Source organism: Geospiza fortis, unplaced genomic scaffold (assembly GCF_000277835.1).
Source record: "Geospiza fortis unplaced genomic scaffold, GeoFor_1.0 scaffold192, whole genome shotgun sequence".
Taxonomy (NCBI): Eukaryota; Metazoa; Chordata; class Aves; order Passeriformes; family Thraupidae; genus Geospiza; species Geospiza fortis.
Window position 1 is genome coordinate 9017578 of NW_005054315.1, and position 21686 is coordinate 9039263.

Sequence of the window (21686 nt, forward strand, 5' to 3'; positions counted from 1 at the left end):
TGAGGCAAAGATGACACTGTGAAGCAGAAGCCAACAGAGCTAAGAGTTGTTTAAATCAAGATGCTGACCTTTACAAGACCTGTACACACTGTCAGTGTATTGCTGACAACCTTCAGCAGAATACCAGAAATCACACTTAGGTACAAATACACGAAAACTATAAACAGACAGACAGCTCTGGGAACCAGGCAGCTGCAGGAGAATTACATCCTAAGTATGAACTGAAAAGCATGTGTTACTAAAATAGTAGCACCTAGTTATTCCTGGCTGGTGTAGCTGTCAAGTTTCTCCACCAAACACTGAAACAAAAAGAACTGATGCTATTTTAGGCTTATTTTCATAAGTAATAGAGGCATTACAGAAGAACTAAATGTTAGAGTAGCATGAATTCAGTGAGCATAAGCTTAGTTTGAAATTATTCCAAGAAAAGTAAAAGTAAAACTAAGTATTTTATATTCTCAAATATAGAAAGAGCTAAGTGATCAACTGATGGAAGTAGAAAGTGAAGCTGACTGCTCTGAAAAGCTTGGGGCTTGAATACAGTAAACAGTATATAATCTTGTCAAAGGTGATAATTATATCAATCTATACTCCCAAACAAAATGCAGGAGGCCAAAGATCCCCTGAAAGAATAATTGTCTGAAAACATTACTAGAAAAGAAGTATGAAGACAATAAAAATCACAGTAATCTAGGGAAGAGAAAGAATAATGACAGCAACAAAGCTATGTCTGAGAAACAGAGGTGCTATAAGTATTATGTGCCAAAAGAAAATAAAGCAAAAGGAAATAAACAAAACAAACAAAACTCCCCCAAATAAAAACAAAGAACCCTTCCCCCCAAAAAATTGCAAAGCCAAAGCAAAAAAACTCACAAACAATAATCAAACAAACAAAACAGAGCCCCCCCCCCAAACATCAAGCTGACAAGACTGTGGGCATATTACTTTGAAATACTGAGAAGTTCTTTAGCCATTTTAGCTAGAACAAACTCAAAGGAGATTAAAAAAATATTACTTCTTTATGGTCTAACACAGAACAAAATATTTTTATGTTGCACTCAAAAGGGACATTCTTCATATGAATTAATATTAATAATTCTAGTAGATTCAGATAGAGAACACAGAAATTGCTTTATCTCCAGTGAATTAAAGGGAAGTGGATCTTTAAGCTATTTTAACTTATCAAAAGCTTATGAAGTAGGTAATAATGAAGTTTTAGATGTGGCACTCAGTGTAATAGGTATCCATATAATGGTGGGGCTATATAGTAAAAAACCAAAATAGATCTTAAAGATAAAAAACAACTAGTGATCTTTGCAACTGTAGGCATGACCGTTTGACCTCAAGAGTAGCAAAAGACTTCAGAAGAATTTGTGACACAGGAAATCAGAAGGAAGATGGAATATGTGGAAATTGCAGCAAAAATTCACTGAAGTCCTACTGACTGACCTATCTTCCCCTGATGAGATCTATCCCATTACATGAGTATTCCAAGATCCCACTCAAGCGGGCTGTTGAGGAAATGCAGGGACAACTCATGCTTGGAACACGTAGAGGAAAAATCCCAAACAACCCCCAAAATAATGACAAACTGATCATAACAGTTCAGTAACACAATCTCCCCAGCAATTTGACATGGAATTCAGGACAGTGGTCTCCCTTGAAAAGGGCATATAAGGAAAAAACACAGCAAGTAAACATTTAATCCTAACTCTCTTACCGGAAAAGAAGGTGGAAGAAAAACATGTTTTGGGGAGCAGGTCAATGAGCCTACAGCAATCACAGCCTTCACTGGTATAGTTAAAATCTGGACAAAAAAAAAAACCCCAAGAAAAATTAGAAAAAACCCCTTACATTTCCAGCCTTTAAATGCCTCTTCCACTTTTAAATTGCATAGAATAACAAAACCCTGAAATTGTACAATTAATGTAGTCTAGGATTATATAGATATTTAAAACATGGAGATATAAATTAAGATTTCAACCCATCATCATATTCTGAACAGTCACTGCATACTGTCAGGAAGCATCCCCCACTTCCCTTCTACATGGAACAGAAAAGCATACTGAAAACATAAGCTCCCCAATGGGATATTATATAGGTCTCATTTGAATGGGGCTTACTTTGCTGGAAAACAGGAGAGTAACATCTTTAAAGTAACTGAGGGAAGAAGATACACCCAACTTCTCAAAACATGGTGTTATTGTAATACCTTGAGACACACATTGAAAAAGTAGCTGGAAGGGATGGCAATGAGATTCAAGTACCAATACAAGTAGAATAACTTGTAACAAGCAAGAAAATAAAATGCTTCAGAATCTGTAGCTGAAGGGTCACATACATGTGTGGATATACAACAAGAAAGCTTCAAATCTCCAATAACTGGCAGAATTTGGGAATTTCTCATTTTCTGTAGCACCATCAGAACTACACAATCAGTGATATAATTTCCTGAGCTCATAAGCACATAGTCACATTTGGGTTTTTTTCCTATATATCACACAAAGATATTAAATACAGACTGCATTATTTATTAGACTCTGTCTCCTGCAAAAACAAGGCACATGAAGTTGAGGCAACCAGTTGTTCTCTCCCATAATAATCAGTGCAAGGATTCTGTTTCATCAACTGCCAGCAAACTCTGGTGAACTGCAGTGCGGTTTAGTGGGCATGGGTGGTGTCCAGTCTTTTTAAACCTTAATGACTCTAGGACTCTCCAAAACAGCTTTCACACTGCATTTTGACAAAAATGGCTGATATTACAGCTTAATTTCAGTAACGGATAATACATGGAGAATCATGTTGTCAGAGCGTGGACATGCCCCAATATCCACGCACTGATGCTTTGAGGATGTGTGATGTCACTGAAGAATCCAAACTGCAAAGCATTAGGTCAGATTTAAATGGGTATTTCTGAAAGCTGGACAAAAATCATAATAAAAGCATAAGTAACATTCCTGTTGCATGATGCAGGGTTAACTTGCAAAGATAACCTGATCTCTGGAGTTCCCGTCCAACCTCAACTCAGGCTACAGTCTGTCCACTAATACAACACTTAAAGACTAAACAGATCTTTTGGGCAACAACCATTTATAATACAGTAAATATACCTCATAATCTGTTGTGATTTGTACAGCTCCATCATGAATTCCTTCCAGTTCCTTTGCTATTAGATTTACTCTGAACACTGCATAATAGCCTGATGCAAGTATCACCTGTAAATGGCAGAAAAAGTCACCAGTGTATTCCATTAAACAAAAAGAAATTTCACCAAAACCAGACTCTAAATCCATTTAAAACTACTAAACTGTCAGTGATAAGCAATGAGTTCATATCCGTGACTAACACAAAAATTATCTATTCCCTTGTGGTGATAAATTTCCCCTCATCCCAGATTAACAACAAAGCATCATGAGGATATTGAGACTGGTTAGGTTTGGAAAGGGTAAATACAATGCTGTTTCTTAAAATAAAATTAGGAAGCCTACATGCTTTATCATACTCAAGTTGAGACAAAAATTAAGAATTCTTATCTCCCCTCTGCTAAAATGAAACTGAAAGAACTTGCAGAGGTTTGTCTCTTTTCTCCCCTCCTTTATCTAGCTTTAAAACAATGGATTCAAAGGCTTACTTACCGAAGACTGATCAGATGCAGTAGCATTTTGTAGTTCATGGTGGTTTGCAATTATTGTTGTTCTGTTTCCCTTTTCAGTTGTTAGAAGTTCTACAGCCAAACCATCCCCTATAATATGCCAACTTTTTATAGCCAGCTTAAAAAGAACAAAAGTTACTGTTTTCAGTAACAACACTGATGTAAATTTTTTAGAAGATAAACTAAAAATAAATGCATCCTCACCTCTATTGGATTGCTGTTGATGACTGCAAATAAGATGCTGGTAGCTTCTGTTGCACTCAATATGCCAAAATCTATAAATCGCTCCTCACTTTTTGGAGACAGTACAAAGTACTAGAAAGATTGGTAAAAGTATTTTAGCATAAGTGAAATATCAAGTACTCAAACTCTAAGCTCATTAAAAATCACATTAATAATTTTAATACAACACTACCACGACAATCTCAAAATTCTACATTAATAAACTTCCTATGCAAAACTAAAGACTTTAGGGGACAAAAAAGAATTTTTCAGCAGACACCAAAGTAGAAAAAAGAATTAAAGAGCCTATGAAGTCTGCCTCTAATTACACTGAAGTTGCCAAAAAAAGGGAAAATACTTACGTCCAGAAATCCTGTGTATGCTCGGACAGGTAGGTGAAATTTAGAAGCATTGGTGATAAGTAGGATATTATTATCTACATGAACAGATGATGTGGAAGGCATAAAATGAAGTGTAAAAATATATCTTGATTCATTGGGTGGAATTAAGACTGGTTTACTGAAGTTCTGGACCTAGATCAGTGAACAATGAAGACCAAGGTTAAAACTGAACAAAGCGCATCACATTTAAGCATTTACTAATAGGTAAAAGCATTCACTGAAATGGGACTTACTTTAAACATTGGTTTTGCTTCTTCTGGTAACACAACATCATGTATAAGGACTGCAAAACTGAATGTGTTTGTTAAATAAATCAGTCTTTCCACAGAATCAGCAGCACTGTCACAGCTGTGAAAGAGTGTGGCAGCATGATCAAATCCTAAATAACTATTAAAAGAAAACAGAGTAAAGAAAGTAAAGATTTTCCTCAAAGTGTTTTCCTTCCACAAAGAAAATAACTCATTATTTCAAGCAGCTAAAAAAGTACATACCCCACTGCATGCTGAAACTATATTACCAGCACTATGGGGACATCAATAACTAAGTAATTCAAATAAGATAAGAAAACATGTAACTGAGAACAATAGGGAGACTAAAAGGAAATGTTGAAGTATTAAGAAAATTTGCAAATCACGTATTTTTTATTGGTCAAATCATGTGTCTGCAGCACAAAATTTAGCACAAACTAAACAATGTTTAGTTTGTTGGCCATTAAAATAGTCTGCCAGTTCTGTTGATAAAATAGCACCTCATTCAAAATGTTTTTAAAGTCTACTTAGTCATACTTAGTAAGTAAGTAACAAAACCCAAGGAAATACAGCATTCTTCCAAAATTTTTCTTAAAACCAGCAGTACCTTCTCTACCCTTACTTCATAGAGCAACAGAACAGCGAATGCAAAAGCAGAAATATTTCCAATACTGGATTTTTAATATGTCTCATCTGCAGTCTTCAGCTGCTCTGAAAAACAACTCACTAAGGTAAATTTTAACTTCAGCCTTGAAACCAACTTATGAATGGCTAAGACTACCTCATCCATTTGTTTACAAACATGAATATTCCCCTCTAATTTAGAGTATTTAGTTTTTGAACTATGTTCAGTTACTGGAAGCTTACCCATCCAACACTTCTGCTTGATACGGTATTTCAAGTTTGGAGTAGCTCTTCTCTTTTGCTTTAACAGTTATTTTCCCAGAAGACTGTGATGCTCTTTTTGCTTTTGATGCTGCACACACAAGAATATAAGAAGTTTGTTAAAGCTGACAAAAATTGATCCATTAAGTTATACTAGAATGAGTGGAAGAATAAAACCACAGAGCTAGTCCAGAAATTAATTATCATAGAAGAAAAAAAGTGGAGTTTAAGGGAATTTCAATAACCAAACTGACATGGTGTAAAGTCTATGAAACAAGAGATCCCAATTCTGAAATATTTCCATTTAACACCAGTTAGATGACGTGACTGACTTACTAAGCTTTCCTACAATAGGGAAGCCTGATTGTTGCTGTCATATAAATAAAAAATTTGGATCCAGATGAATTGAAGTCTCCACTAAGAATATGGAATAAAACTATCCCTGCCCTAACAGAATAGAAGCCTAAGATTACTGGGCCCCTCATGTAGAACTAGCAGTTGAGAGGATCTTTGGGCCAGAAATGTAACAACTTCTTAACAAGGAAGAAAAAAAAGACAAGCTAAATGTTGCAAAAAGATAAGTAGGATCCATGTAAGAACTCAAACTACACAAGCACCAGGAGTGATGCACACAGATCTGCTCCAAGATCACAGAACAAGCAATGGTAGCCTGGTAGAAGAAGTGCCAAAAAAAAAAGGTATTCAAATACTAATTAAGTGAAGCCACCAAGCCCCTAAAGCCCCTGCATGTAATTAGGACAGCTGAAATTGCATATATTTAGGGCTGGCTGCTTCACTGATAAGAATTCATCAAGTCAATTCCTTAAACACATTACGCAGCTTAACTGGGTATTTTTCCCAGGAACCACCATTCCTTCTAAGATGCACCATATGTTAGCCAGTAGGTCCTCATATAACAATTCCCACCAGCTTCAAAATCTGAATGTATTATCACCGCAGGTTGACAGAATTCATCTCTTTCAGAATTTATAAGCTAAACTGTACTTCACTTGTTTTAGAAACAATGAGCTATTACATTTTTAAAGTGCTAATCCATAAATGGTAATAAAAATAATTTCTTTCCCCTTTTTCTATGCAACTTCTAAAATTATGTCTACCACAACTATTGCATGCATAAGATTCCATTTTTAAGCAACCCAGACAGAAAGATTTACAGCACCAACTAGTATCTTAAAGCAGTAACATCTGAGTAGTCACCACCATTTTAACAGTTGATTAAAATCTCTATAAAAACAGAGGTGCCTTTCTACAGAGTGTCAGCATAGTATTTAAAGTCACACTATGTCGGAGAAAAATCATAGAATACCAGGTTGAAGGAGACCTCAAGGACCCCTTGGTCCAACCTTTCCTGGCAGAAGTACAGTTTAAACAGGATGTCTCAGCACCCTGGCCAGATTGATCTTAAGTGCCCAACACTGCAGAATCCATCCCTTCTTGGGGAGATGATTATATCTATGGCTGATTGTTTTCATTGTGAAAAATTTTCTTCTTGTGTCCAATTGGAATTTCCCCAGGAGTAACTTGTACTTGTTACCTTGTTTGTTAGGATTTCTCAAAAACAAATGTCTGCTTAAAACAAAAATACATTTAAAAAACCAGGGCCTTAACATAAGAATACTGTTATGTTTATTAGAAAAATTAAGAATACCTTCTCTTCTCATCTGTATTTACCAGTCTAAGATACTTGATGGTCATAAAAAAAGACAATCCTCTCAGAAAAAACTGAAGTTAAGAAGAACTGTAAGCCTTTTCCAGGTAGGAAAATCCCATTTTCTTCTCAAAATTATAAACAGTGTTTTGTTAAGAGAGTGAAAATAATCAATGAAACTTCAGTAAGTTTTCAGAAGCACTTGACAAGTTCTAAGAAGAGAGGAGCAGTACTTACCATCAAAGCTAATGCTTGCAACTTTGGTATATTTACTTTCGGAGGCTTTTAACGTAACGGGCTTGAAATATACTGTTATCGCTTCGTTCTGTGGTGTAGGTCTAACACTCTGCAAACAAAATATAAAGCATCTGTAATCCTTGCTAATGTGCTGTGAAACCTTTTACAGTGATAAAACTGCAACTACTTTTGGCCAAACTCTTGCAAGTCTGTCTTTCCTATAAGAAAGCAGCATTACGAGTGGTTTTAGAATTTTTTTCAGGTCCTACAAATTACTCATTCAATACACAGGAAAGTAGGAAACAGTGAGTTCTCCTTGAGGATGTTGAATTAAGTGGCAATATGGCCAGAAATATATTAATAAAATAGAAAACAAACCTTATTTAAATTAGGATTTAATTTCTGTTCTTAATGCTGCAGGGCTAAAATAGCTAGGCTATTTGTTTCTGGTGCACTCTCTAACAAAACTGTTAACTGACTTGTGTGACTACCAGAGAGGATACAGACATCTCCCTTGTCTCTAATCCCATGCTAAGTCTGCAGAGAAAAAAATAACTAACTGTACAGAGAAATATTTTGTAGATCTGTGATGACACTCGTTCTACACTAACACTTTACAGGGTCACCCTTTACATCTGAGGATTTACTGTTTTAAACTAAAGGGAAAAGCTAAATGGGCATCACTGGAAGAGCTACTGTGTCAGTTAATAGCCAGAACTGATTTGTAGAGGGGCTCATTGCTCTGCAGCAGGGTAAGGGATTCCACGTCATCTGAAGACTCTATAAAGATCGCTAGCAAACTCTTTATCTAGATTCCATGGAGAAACTGGGCATGAAGCATTTAAATGCTCTTATTCTTGTTTTGCTTAAAATTAGGATGGCTGCCATGATTCTTCCTCCCCAGCTGTCTCCTCCTGCTTTAAGAACAGCTCAGCTGCTCACGTAGCAGCTGTTAAGCCACAGCAAATCACAGGATGCTGAATTAAGAAAACTGAAATGAGTGCTGCCTTACCTTCTGCTGGGCTGCAGAGGTTTAGCACCTGTTTAATAAGCAGCTGAGCCTTTCTTGGTCAGGGAGGAGCAAAGCAGACAGCTAATGGTACAAACCAATTACAGTTCTTCCAAGCCAAGCTGTCCTTGATTGTAAATTAAAGCCATAAAAGTGTGCATAAATAACTTAGTTCTGCAGACCACATGATCCTTAGTGGGAACAAGCAGCACTACTCCTGCAGCTAATGAATAATCTCTGTTAACTCAACCAGAAGTTTTGTATTTTGGAGTTATAGCACTGACCTTTGTCCACCACCATATCTGTGTACATGGGGTGCAGATATTTGGTATTTCTCTTCATAAGGCAATTAATAATTGTCTCAATTTTCTTCTAATGAGATCCACACTACAAAACTAAAATCTTGACACATCTTTAAAAAAAAAACCCTCCTAAAGCAGATGAAAGAAAAGCTGTGATAAAGTTCCCAACTTCTGGATGACAGAGACAATAAATATTTTCAGAAGCTCTTTTCATGCAAAATGCTTTCTTTAATTACTGACTTGAAATAATGCTGATTTCATCTAGTAAATCAAACTGGAAGTATTCAAAAGGACAGCCTGTTACCAAAAAAAAAGGCAGGTTTCAGAGGTGCATCTCAAACCACAAGTGTAACAAACCTACATGTATTTACTCAAAATGTCTACAGCTGACAAATTTAGTTAAGGAAGGAATTTATACTGTTTTGTTGAAAATTTTTGAACTACATAATGCACATTTCCCATTTGTTGCTTGATTACATGCTATAAAGAGAAATACAAAATTAAGACAACTAGAAAAAAAACAAACATCCTTTAGGTATCCTTTCAATGTCACTTTCCTCAAATTTCAACATACTTCAAATAAAGCTCAAGTAAAGTCTGTCCTGAAATATGCATTAAAAATCATCAACAAAACAAGTTCCATCAAGAGTGTAATACCACCAATTTTCTCAGAAAAATTCCTAACAGGAACTTTTGTAGGGAAGAATAATTTTAAATAGACATACTTCAGCAACACATGGCTCTCCCACAGAATGACCCACTCAAGACTCCTGACCCTGCTCTGTGAAGATACATTCAATATTTAGCATAACTGCAAAAAATTAAGATCTTAAATGTGCTAAAGGACACAAAGAGGAGCTAAAACTTTCTGCTTTTGCAGGAGTTCTTGAGAAAGACTTTGAAGATTTAAGGACTCTTGGGCTACATGTATTTTAATAAACTAAAGAGTATGGGTTGGAAAACTGGCTCATGTTCATCTATACTGTTTATCAGTCAGAAGGCTCCTGAACCCAGTTTTGTCTTGCCCACCTAGCATAGACAAAAAAGCCCTGAGGGTACACGTAGCAGATTAAGGCTGTTTCCATTAGTGTCAGAACCACCTCTGAACTATTTTATTCTCTTTTACAGACACAACTGTCAGAAATTTCTTGGCCTTGTGTTTAAACAGAGAAACACCTAACTAATTAAAGTTCACTTTCCTCCATGTAGAATCATCCAGAACATGGAACAAACTACTACTAAACTGTATTCCTGGATAATTTTGAGATGCATACACCCAAATGTGAAGACGAAAACACAACACAGAAGCAAACTACTTCTTGCAGATTGCTAAGAGAAATTAACCCTTATTGTAAAGCTGGGACAGAACTTAATGCTTTCTTACACAAACACTTTTGTTTTCAAACTGATACAATTCAGCTTCACTAAGGCTGTCCTGAAGTTCCTGGCTCTTCAGGCATCAAATATGATCAGGACCTCAAATTTTGAAGTATCTCTTTGCTTTCAGCAGTCAAACTGGATTAAAATGCCATAAGGAAACACCAAATTTACATTATAGAGAAGGGATAAAACAGTGTTCAACAGTCTACATTTACCAGATTTTTGACAGAATGGCTTCATTGTTGCAGCATGACTAGTTTATCCAGTCATGAAATAAGCATTATTATCCTTAGTAATGGAACAAACCTGACAAAATGAGGGAGATATTATAAGTATTTTTAAAACTTGAAAAAGAAAATTATTTGCTTGCTCTTATCATCCTCAACCAGTTTATTGGACCACAGCATGACTTAAGTACTTGAAGGCAGAACAACCACAAGTCTGGCAAAAGTATTAGCAGTCTCTCACACACTGATGACCTGAAGATATTTAGCTCCTCCAGCACTCAGCTTAAACACATGCTAAATATAGCCTTGGCCTTTTCTTCTGACATTAAGATGAAATTCGTCACACAGTATGTCTCACTACTTTTAAACTAGCTCTAAAGGGTCAGAAGTCTATTTGTCAAGCTTTCCTAGAAGTAAGTTATTAATCAAGTCCCTTCTTGGTGAAATTCTTTACTCTTGCTTTCCACTTTGAAATTTATTGATTGGCACAGCAGCAGAAATTCACCAAGTGTTTCAAAAGCTAGAAGGGTTACAAACTTCCCAACAAAGCTGTCCGTTAATGAAAAGAACAATTGACTTGATGTACCATGTGATACACTGAAAAACACATCATGTCTGGACTTGTGTGGTAGCTTTTTCCTTGCAAAAATGAATCCCAAAGGCTTTAAAAATACCAAATCAACTGCTTTGATGCACAGTAAAAAAATAATTTCTCTGGAAAAGTTTTGTCATGACCTGTATAAAGGTAATCAAGTAACAGCCTTCCATTAGATTGGTATTTATGGTTAACAGCCCATAGTCCAAAGACCATAGCTTAAAAAAATGGATGGGCCTGGGTCTTTTTTTAAATGGAAGAGTATGAATTAGGCGCTACACAACCAGGTATTAGAAGTGACACTGATGGTATGAAAATATGGTTATTTGCATTGATTACACACTTTAAACAATAAAAAAAAAAAACAAAAACACCAAACCAACAAGCAAACTGTCAAATCTAAGACACACATGCAAATATAGTGGGAAAAATAATATATTGAATTTACCAACCCTCTCAATGCAAAAATCATATACCTATACAGGTCTTTTTGGTTTTTAAAACTCTCTATGGAAGTTGTGCCATAGCTTACAAAGCCATGATTCTTATAGGATCACCTGACCTCATTGTTGCAATAAGCATCAGGACCTCAATGAAATAAAATCTTTTTGCAGTATACTGTGTCTTTTGTCTTGAAAATTATTAGTGAATAACAGCTTAGCAAGCACTGCAATGGTCTATTGTCGCTGTGAAAACTTATCTTCATCACTAAAAATGTTTCCTGTTTCTACTTTAAATTCATCTGGCCTCAGTTTCCAGTATCCTAAGATTTTGCTAGATCTCTACTATTACAACACTGTTCCTCATAGTTACAGCTTCAAGCTTTATAAATAGAGAGATACTATCCAAGATCTCCGTAAGGAACCTCTGCCAATCCTTCAGTCATTCTTTTGGCTCCTCTGGTTTCTTTTCAACACTTCAACACTTTTTGAAGTGCACTAGGACAAGGTATAGCTAGCTACACAACTAAATCTGGAAAAGAAGGAAGACAGGAAGGGAAGAAGGAAGAAGTGAGAAAAATAGTGGGCAATGAGAAAAATCACACAGGAAGAAGGTATGAATGAACAAAGGCGGACTACCAGATTAGTGCCAAATTTCTGAAGTAAAAATAGGAAGTAGAAAATACAAATGCTAGAATTCTGAAGCTGGCTGCACTTCACTTTCAGCTCCAGTGGTCTTACTGCAAATGGCCCTAAAGTCTTTGGGTTCTTTTGTCATTTCAAGCAACAAAGCAGATAAGCTCAAGAACAAAAGGGTAATTTTACAGGCAACTCCTGAAAGCTACTCTTGGCTTATATTAAAAAATTATGTTTATATACTGATGTGTAAATGTGGTGAGGACAAAGAATCTTACAGAGACTGTATTAATCTCTCACCCACTGAACATGAATCACTGTTCTCAAGAATAAGTTTCCAAAGGTTCAGATATTGCAGCCTAAGTACAGCCTAAAACTGCTGTTCAGAGCATTCAAAGGAGACTATGACGCAAATTAATTAACATGCATAAAAATTATCTGCTCTGCTATCAAGTTACATTTTCAGTCACACATCACCTAGCTTCTAATTCTGACCCCTACATGGTAAACCTGTGAATCATCAATTTTTATGAGAAAAAGTAAATCCATGTAGAAAGCTTCAAACTGAAAGAAATCAAACTTACTGTAATTGGCACATCTTTTGTTCCTGAATTTAGTAAATGTAGATTTAAAATTTTTGGCAGATCTGTTAAAGAACAAAAAACACACTTGTCTATTAGGCTATTTTAACATGTGAATCTTATATAAAGTCATTTACACTAGCTGGTTTCTTATATACCTCCACTGTTCAGTGTTAAAAAGTTATACTAACATGACAGAATAGCCAGTCAAAACAGCTAGTTCCAACAAAACTGCCTTTTTGTGTATTAGTAGGCATTACATACTTCAGCTTACCACTCATATTTCTAACACATTAAGAAGTGAACAGGCTAAAAATACTATAATCAATGACTTTTTCAGATGTACCATGTTCAGAAGAAATTACTCTTACTTGAAAATCTTTATATGTTAAGGAAGTAGCATGCAAAAGTTCTTTAGAAGCTATTGGTTTTTAGTTGAACAGAAGATAAACACTGCTTTTTGTCAGCAATAAATCCCTCTTACAGTTTCAAAAAATAACTCTAGTTTTACTACTTTCTGATCACTAGTAGTTTTACTACTTTCTGATCACTAGTAGTTTTACTACTTTCTGATCACTAAACAATATTAATGTAAAATGTTAAGCCCAAATGTGTTAGAGACAATTAAAAAAAGATCCTATCATAAAAAACATTTGATCAAGTTTGCCCACCTTCACTTTTCCCGTCTGAAAATCATTAAGACTTAGAAGTGAAGCAATTTTAACAAGTTCCCAACCTAATCGAACTGAATCTGCTTTTCAGACTAACCCATGTGCAACTGTGTAACATTAACCTTACTACTGGACTTACAACCTGGTGTGCAAACCATTGCTTGCTTGTACACACCCCAAGTACTCTTGCATCTCTGCACTATTGTGACCCACTTAATCTGTCTTTTTAAAAGCATCATTCCACAAGCAACCCTGAACTGTACAAAGGTACTGTGCTTTCCCCTCCCCACCCTATTCCTGATCAATACTTTGAGAACTGAAGACTGGTTTACCTTGTGTTCGTAGTGTACCAAAATCCAGCATTTCTGTTGATGAATAGATTCCTGGTGCTTAAAAAAGAAAAATTCAATTTTCTTATTGTACTAAGAGCTAATTAATTTGAATAATTGAAAAAAACCCCAACTAAAACACAAAACAAACCCAAAAATCAACCAAACCCCAACCACTCTTTCACAAACCTGTTGTAACTTCTACTTCAACAGGCAGAATAATAACTTCTGTGTTGTCTGAGGCATTTGTTTTTATTCTAATGAAGGCTGTATGATTATCTGCTTCTCTTGAAGAAAAGCTGGCTCTCATCACTCCTTTTGTTTCGTAGGGAGGTATTTCCTGGTAAATAATCAAAGCACACCTATGAGAGCGCAGTAATTACCAAAAAAGCTGTCACACCAAATAATTGCAATAGAAGCATTGAGTATAATTGTGTTAAGAGAAAAAGCTACAATAGCAGGAAGAGATAGGCTCCATATAACTAAAATTACCATTAAATTTATAAAGGATAGTTGTAATCATCTAATATGACGCTGATTAAAACTAGGTATATGCAAGAGAACTTTCACATCCCATTTGATTAAGTTAACAACTCTAGGATTCTAAGTTTTATGTATTCAATTTGTGGTAAAAAGACAGTAGACTAATTAGCAGAATCTGGCAATAAACAAAAGATATTCAGAAAAAATGTTGACAGTAATATCAAATATTGACTTTGCATACTCAAAGTGTTTTTTCTCCAAAGCAGACACAGGCCATACAGTTTCAGGGCTAAACACAAACTAAAACAGTGTATAATTCCATTCAGCTAGAAGCTTGTGGAGCTCCACGTTTATTAGTCACCATGTAATTTACAAGAGAAAGTAAAAACTAATTTCAGTTGCTGTACCATGCCTATTCTGTCAGTTCTAATCTGCATTCAGGGTTTGAAAGACATCTCTTTCTGTATTTTCTGAACACAGCTGCAGCACAAGACTAACTTCAGCTGAAATACTAACATCAGATTGTCTTCTTCATCACAGAAGGTCTGAGGATTGGATTTTTGGTTGCTTGGTTTTTGTTTTTAGATAGAAGATGAAAACCTGGACTGGAAATCTTCTAAGGCACAATGGCTGCAGATGTGTATTTTGAACGCTGCTGAATATCAAAGTAAGAAGATTTCAAGTTCTGTTTTCACAGACCCAACATAATGCAGCCATTCATTAATGTATCAAAGGATGTGATCTGACTCTTCCATATGTGTAACTAGGGATCCAAAATTGGTCAGATCAAAAAATACTCCTGCATATGCAGACTGCTCCATCCAATCATTCAAGCATTTGGCATCAGAACGATTTTATACAATTATGTATATCCATATGTCAAACTATCATCACCATATCTCAAGTAATTTCTGCTGCTTTGAAGCTTTTTCTAACTGCGGTACTGCTCTTCACATAACCAATACAATGATGTATCTGTGTGTTTCCTCCTACTGGTTTGATTTCTTAAAGCTGCCTTATTGTTTTGAAACACCAATGGTTATATGAAAATGCATACCAGTGGGTATGAAAATGGATGGATGGATGGAGGAAACAAGAGGATCAATCCTTGCCAGACACTGGAAGCTTTCTGAGTCATCACTGCTTTAACTGGCAACCTGGCCAAGAGAAGCCAAAAAGCTTCATGCTCTGAAAAACATACCCCTCGAGTTCTCCCAACAACCAGGAAGGAGCTATCTTTAGAAGCAATGCAGTTTGACCAAAGCAGTGTCAAAACATTAGGACATTAATGTTTTAAAATCCATTTTCATGTGAACATCTAACCCCTCAGTATCTGTTTCCACTGCCTCTTTTAAAATGTTGTGATCTGTGTTAATACTTATTTCCTTGCAATTTTTGTATCTAAAACTAAAATACTGCCATTCTAATGGACTTTCTCCAGAAAATATAAGAATTAAGAATTGTGACTGTCCTTTGTAACTCACTTGGAAATACCCTCTTAAAACAAATATAACTGTCACATTACTGTAATGATGCACTTGAACAAGAGACAAACTTAGGCGCCCAATGGCTTGGAAGTCTCTCCTAGACCAGAAACCAGTCATCAAAAAATCAAGTAATTCTAATGAAAAGGTAAATACATTTTGTATCTGGCTGGACATTACCAATGGTGTGACATACAGCATGCAGCCAAGAACTGTACCTTCAGGATGCTTCTAAATTTTATTTCACTTAAAGATATCAGTATATGCTACTTCAAACCAGATTTAATGAGCCAGACCACAAGTCCATCCAATCCACTACCTTGTCTCCAGCAGCAGACATTGATGAGTAAGGAGTAGCTGCAGAGCATGCACGTAGGAGTATTTCCCAGAACAGTTTCCAGCCACTCTCAACTCATGATCTAGTGATTTACTTCAGCTACACACACTGCTGTTTTATTTAGTAGTCCAGAATAGATTTTTCTTCCCTAAGTTTGTTTAGCTTCATTTTCAACCCATCTGTGCATTCATAGTAATCTGCAGGAAGGACTTCCTAAGTTAAAAAACCCCAGCATCACCAAAAAAGCCAAGACAAATAAAAAAAAAAACCCTAACCACCAAACCAAACAAAAACGCGTGTATTTTTTCTGCGGCTTAGATCCAGCCCACAGGCCTCCAGGACTGAAAGCTCAGGTAGATGTAATTCATTCTATTCTTCACATTTCAGAACAGTACAGCTCAATGCATATGGCTTATCTTAATTAAACCTTTCACTCAACTCCTACTACCATAATATTAACAGACCCTGTTACTGTTTCCATTTTAATGGGGTATTTTAAATGATTACATGACAAGACACAAAGTTAGTAAAAAAAACAAACCCAAAGCCTAAGCTCATATCAAAATAAAACCTCCCAAAAAAATACAATGAGTGCTGCAAGACATGACTACTCACCCACAGCTTTCTTGTACCTCCCTGCTGACCTGTTGGAAGCTCTAAATGGAGATCACCTCCACTGGAATACATTTCTACCACCTGAGGTGGACAACAGGAAAATGTTAGGATTCAACCTTAAAGGGATCCTGTTTACTCATCAGGTATTATCATGGGCAATGGCATAGGTTAGTGACTACTTGATCACTAGAATACCTTACAAATTCACTTTAATGCTGAGGTAGCCATTTGCTACTGATACACTTGATGTGTTTTCTAGAGCATTTTACTGTTTGTGAATCACTTAACGGAATTAGAATTTGGTTAGGTAGACATCAATCCTGCTCAAACATCAGAATAGTTTCCAAGATTACATACTGGGGTATACTGAAACAACACCGTATGCTGTGCAAACCAGACAGAATAAAGCTAAGAGGCATCACTGGATTAAAAGATCTGTTGCTTCAGCATTCCTCCTAATTACTAGTGAAGTTTAAATCTTTATTTTTCAGTAATAACAAGCATTTTAAAAACTGAAATTTCACTGGAAAATCTCAATTTAGGAAATTAAGAGATCTGCGACTATAATCTAAAATGTCTAGAACTGATTTGCATTTCAGCAGAAAAAAAATCCTGTAATATGAAATACATGACCTCAAATAGCTATAAGTTTCAAACAGATTTTTAAGTAGTACCAAAATAAACAAAATTTCAGTCTAATACCATAAACAAGCATTTAATGATTTTTCTCTTATGCTCACCTGCAAAGGTTCACTGTGAGGGTTATGGATATTTATTATAGGAGAGAAACTGCTATTTACAGGAACTCGTGCCCCAATAAATGGGCGCAATCGATAGGGGTTCGGGACTCCAATGCCAAACACCTGGTTCAGAAAAAGAAACACAAACTTAAGTAGCTGTATGTAATTGTTACAGAGCCTAACATGCCCACCCATTTCAGCAATCCAACATAAAGTCTTTTTGATTAGATTTGTAGTATACTTATAACTAAACCTTTAAAACCAGTATCTCTGAAATGAAGAAAGTGGTTTAATTTGCAGCTAAAGGCTATTCCTCATTTGTACTATTTACTTACACATATACTGAAAAACAGACAATCAAAAAGCCATCTTTATTTCTGAAACTCTGGAATAGAGTGTCATAGATAGATACCAGCTAAAGGCTAATGAAATAGGAAATGTGCCTTTAATCATATTATTATGAAACTATCTATACTGGGAAGCATTTTTGTTGGTTTTGTTTGCAAAACATTGTCATGGTAAGAGTTATATTCTTTCAACAAGAGGATTTCTTTCATTTTTCACTTATTGGTCTCTCTCATCTGTCTGAATTATCTTTCTGAATCTCCAGTGAGTAATTTTTTGCCAGCTTAATGAATAACATTGTCTTGCCACTGGATCAGATAAGTAAAGGGCTAAAGGATGAGCTAGATCCCTACAATGAGCCACCAAAATAACACATGCAACAAAGGTATTGGGAGGATTTTAAATCCTATGTAATTTCATTGATCTGGCTTACAGTACTGCCCTACTGATCCTTACAATGGTCTGTGTTACAACAAACAACAGGGATGGAAACTTCTTCAACTGGGTTGATGGAAAAAAAACCCTCAAAACCAACAACCCACTACTACTGTGCAAGTATCTATCCCGTAATAGACACTACTTTGCCTGATTCATACTTCACTTTTCTGAAAAGCGTGTAATTCTCTTACCTGATAAGTAAATACCCCATGATTAGAAGTGTTAATAAATAAAGTGTTCTCTACATTTCCCACTACTCTTGCGAGGAAAACTACATCGAAGGACGTGTTTCCTCCTGGAAGAATTTTCTGGAAAAAATAAAAGCAAGCAAGCAGAGGGATAAGCAAAACTGTTTACTGAATAAATTGCATCATGCAGATGAACAATAGTTTTTGTGATGCAGAAATCCTCATGTATGCTTTGTGGAATACTGACGTTAGAAAGTCAATAGCAGATTTGGAAAGAAAAAAGTAGAACTTCCAAATGAACTTCCAAATGAAATGCATAATAAACTAATAAAAATAGCAATAATTTCAAAATATTATCTATTGCAGGATCATATTTAATTTAATTTTTGCACTGAATTCTGAATTTAGAGTTCAGCTTATCACAAAAATATTTCAGACTGACAGTTCAAAGGTTACTGGAGAAATGCAACTGCTACAAGACTTCCATAAGTGCAACAGGTTGCTTATCACAGACAGGTTTTCTGAATTCTTTCACATTTACGAGGTTCTTGCTAAGCCACAGGCCCTGCAAACAAAATTGAAACTAGAGAACTCTATCTGACAGCAGTGTGGTTAGCAGTTAACCCTGCTGACAACACGCTTTTGAACATGCAAGTTCCTGTATCACAATTACTTACAGCTCTAAGTACACTGGAGTGACTACTGCACACTAACACCACTTCACATGACCCAGAATATTCAGAAAATTTATAGGAACAGTCTGTTTCTGTAAGTGGTCTGAGGAAATGTACTCACTTCAGCAACAAAGGAGATCTGCTGTTAAACCATCAATTATATATTTCCAACATAGTCAGGACACCTTGTGTTTCTATGCTCAATTCAAATTTGCTCTGAGATGAAGAACTGCAGTATCTTAATATTTATAGATGTGTAATTATTGCAGTAAGTCACTCTTTTAGAGAAGTTGCCATTCAGATTTGAGAGAAAGAAGAAAAGCTAATTTTGAGAAAGCAAAAAAACTTACCCTATTTTGGAAAAATGATGCATGAAAATGTGATGTTGTAGCAGATATTGATACTAATGTAATTGTTTCTTCTGAGCTAGGGTTATGTAGGTAAACTTTTTCCATTTTTGGCATTCCAACTGGCCTGTCAAAATAGAGAGAGAAAATATTTACAAAGTGTCAGAAATGTAGACAATAAAGCATTGGACCTTTTTCCCATTACATCAGATAGGAGAATAAAAGTGATGAGCACTGACAACAGAGCTTTGCATTTAATGCTTTTCTCAAGTAACATATGCATGTTGGACCTATAAGAACTACTTAGTTAACATACTTTCCATTATTTTATTGCTTACTTTTCCTGAAGGTTAACCTAATGTTGCATCATGCTCATGAAATTCTATTGTCAGATTTTTACTTCAGAATGAAAAGAAGCAAAGTTTTCTATTCCTATGCTAGAACCCCTAAAAACCTATCTTAAGACAGGCTGCACACAGCAACTGAAAATAAACAGAACACACATTAGCCAAAAGTCTAAATGCAAATTTTTTTCAATGATAGCTTATAAGCAGTCTTACCCAGAACCCAAAATTTTTCTGGTATTATATTTTATAATACACTCTACAGAATTAAGTATGCAGACATGTACAGCAACTACTATTGTATTTCTATATTGTATTTGAATTAATACCTTAAGTTAAAAAAAAAAGGCTTAAGATAACTTCTAGAATTAGGAACCCTAAAAGATGGAAGTCCACAGTCAAACAACTGCTCAAGTTTTCAGTAACAAGACATGCTAACAAATTTATTTGACACAAGCTTTTGGCTAGTTTCTTTTTGCTTACAACAGCTGAGGTGACAATAGATGCTCCTGTTTCAGCAATTATTTTTCAGACTTCACTGTCTCGTCAGAATTTTTTTCATGCCTTTTAACCCATACATCTTAAGTATCAGCACCAAAGCACTAATAAAGCGTGCAGTTTACAGATTAAAAACTGCTGCATTTTGAATTCTGGAATTCAAAATAGCTAACTCTTAACTTTCAAGCTGCATGTAGTCCATGTAGCACTCTCTCTCATGTCACTTGCTCCAAACACTGCAAGGACACAACTACTGATAAGAATTACTACCTGTAGTACCTGCAGTGATGATGACCAGAAACAGGCAGCTGTTCTGCCATCCTCAATTAACCTTAACAGACCAAATTAATATGTGCTATTGCAGTCAGAGTTTTTCACCTTAAAGGGGGGTGTGGAATATATCTCAACAGATGAAGCAATGTAACTTTGTTGTAAATTAAAGGCTCTATTGAATGGAGAATTTAGTGACAATAAACACACTTTTACGAAGTGAGCCTGGTTACAGAACATCCTATGCGTGAAGCAGATGCTAAAGACCATGTAATTAATTGAAAGACACAATTATTAACCAATAGTGACAATACACACACTATGCCACAATTTACAAAGTGAGCCTGGTTACAGAACCTCCTATGCATGAAGCAGATGCTAAAGACCATGTTATTAATTGAAAGACACAATTATTAACCATCAATAAATGACATCATCACTAACAAAAATATATCTGCAATCTGCCACTGTAAAACTCTTTGCTTGCTGAGTTCACCTAATTTCATGTCTCTGTCAGCAAACACTTGTTTTTGATTCTTATTTCACTGTCAAAAAATCTCATTTTGACTTCTCTAACGTCACCAGTGACAAAGACCACAATTTCTCTCACCTTTCAAAACCTGTACAAAGCCAAACATCCGGGTTAAGCCCTAACAGAAAGTATTTTCAGCTCTTGCTAGCATACATGAGGATATCAGAAAAGGAAATAGCTTATCAGCTCTGACATTTTGCATTAACTACTGTAACTGCTATACTGTTGATCAATGGAATTAAACAGTAAACCTATGCACCTATTCTTCTTTTGCTAGGAGAAAGCTTACCAGATTAGAGGCACTCTTTCTCTGACATCACTACAGATGGCCTTGAGTATTTTATCTGTTGGGTAACTATGAAAAGTAGAAGCTTCAATACCAGTCAACATTTTTGCAGCAAATTCCTTGTTTAGACAAAGTGGTCAAGCCTTAAAGCAGTACCCAGATTCTACCAACACCAATTTTTCTTAAAAATAAGGAAGAAATAAAACAGTCAATCTCCTCCAACACTGAAGAAAGCTCTTGTAGCCTGAGGATCAGCTGTCTGTTCTGCAGTTCTCACTACAATTTTTCACTCTCCTTAATGGAAGACATGCTCGCAGTGCCTTAGTGCAACCCCTTTGCTTGCCACAGTGCAGTTGTTGGGTACTTCTCCCCACAACACGTTTAGCAGCTCGTCAAGAAGGGGAAATCATCCTCCTACTCTGTAACAAAGCACTCACTCTTCACATGAGGACTTGACAGCAAAAACTAGACTCAAACTGAACAGTTCCTTCCAATCACAACAGCAAGAAGCAAGAGATGAGTAGACTTTAATCACTGTATTATATGTGAGTAAATGATATGACTAGTGTATCATCTGTGGTCTCTAAAGAGAAACAGCTATGTACTGAAAACTGAACATCA

At 35.8% G+C, this 21686-nt stretch overlaps 1 protein-coding gene across 1 annotated transcript in view; it reads right to left on the bottom strand.

Moving 5' to 3' along the window:
- The window catches only part of TMEM131 (transmembrane protein 131), a 74158-nt gene that overhangs the window by 27352 nt on the left and 25120 nt on the right, over positions 1-21686 (bottom strand). Inside the window, 15 exon segments of the mRNA XM_005420059.3 lie at positions 1721-1807; positions 3111-3215; positions 3636-3770; positions 3857-3967; positions 4237-4407; positions 4509-4662; positions 5391-5499; positions 7315-7423; positions 12488-12549; positions 13488-13544; positions 13674-13824; positions 16404-16484; positions 17144-17266; positions 18118-18234; positions 19139-19262. Coding sequence (XP_005420116.3) covers positions 1721-1807; positions 3111-3215; positions 3636-3770; positions 3857-3967; positions 4237-4407; positions 4509-4662; positions 5391-5499; positions 7315-7423; positions 12488-12549; positions 13488-13544; positions 13674-13824; positions 16404-16484; positions 17144-17266; positions 18118-18234; positions 19139-19262 — 1696 coding nt within the window.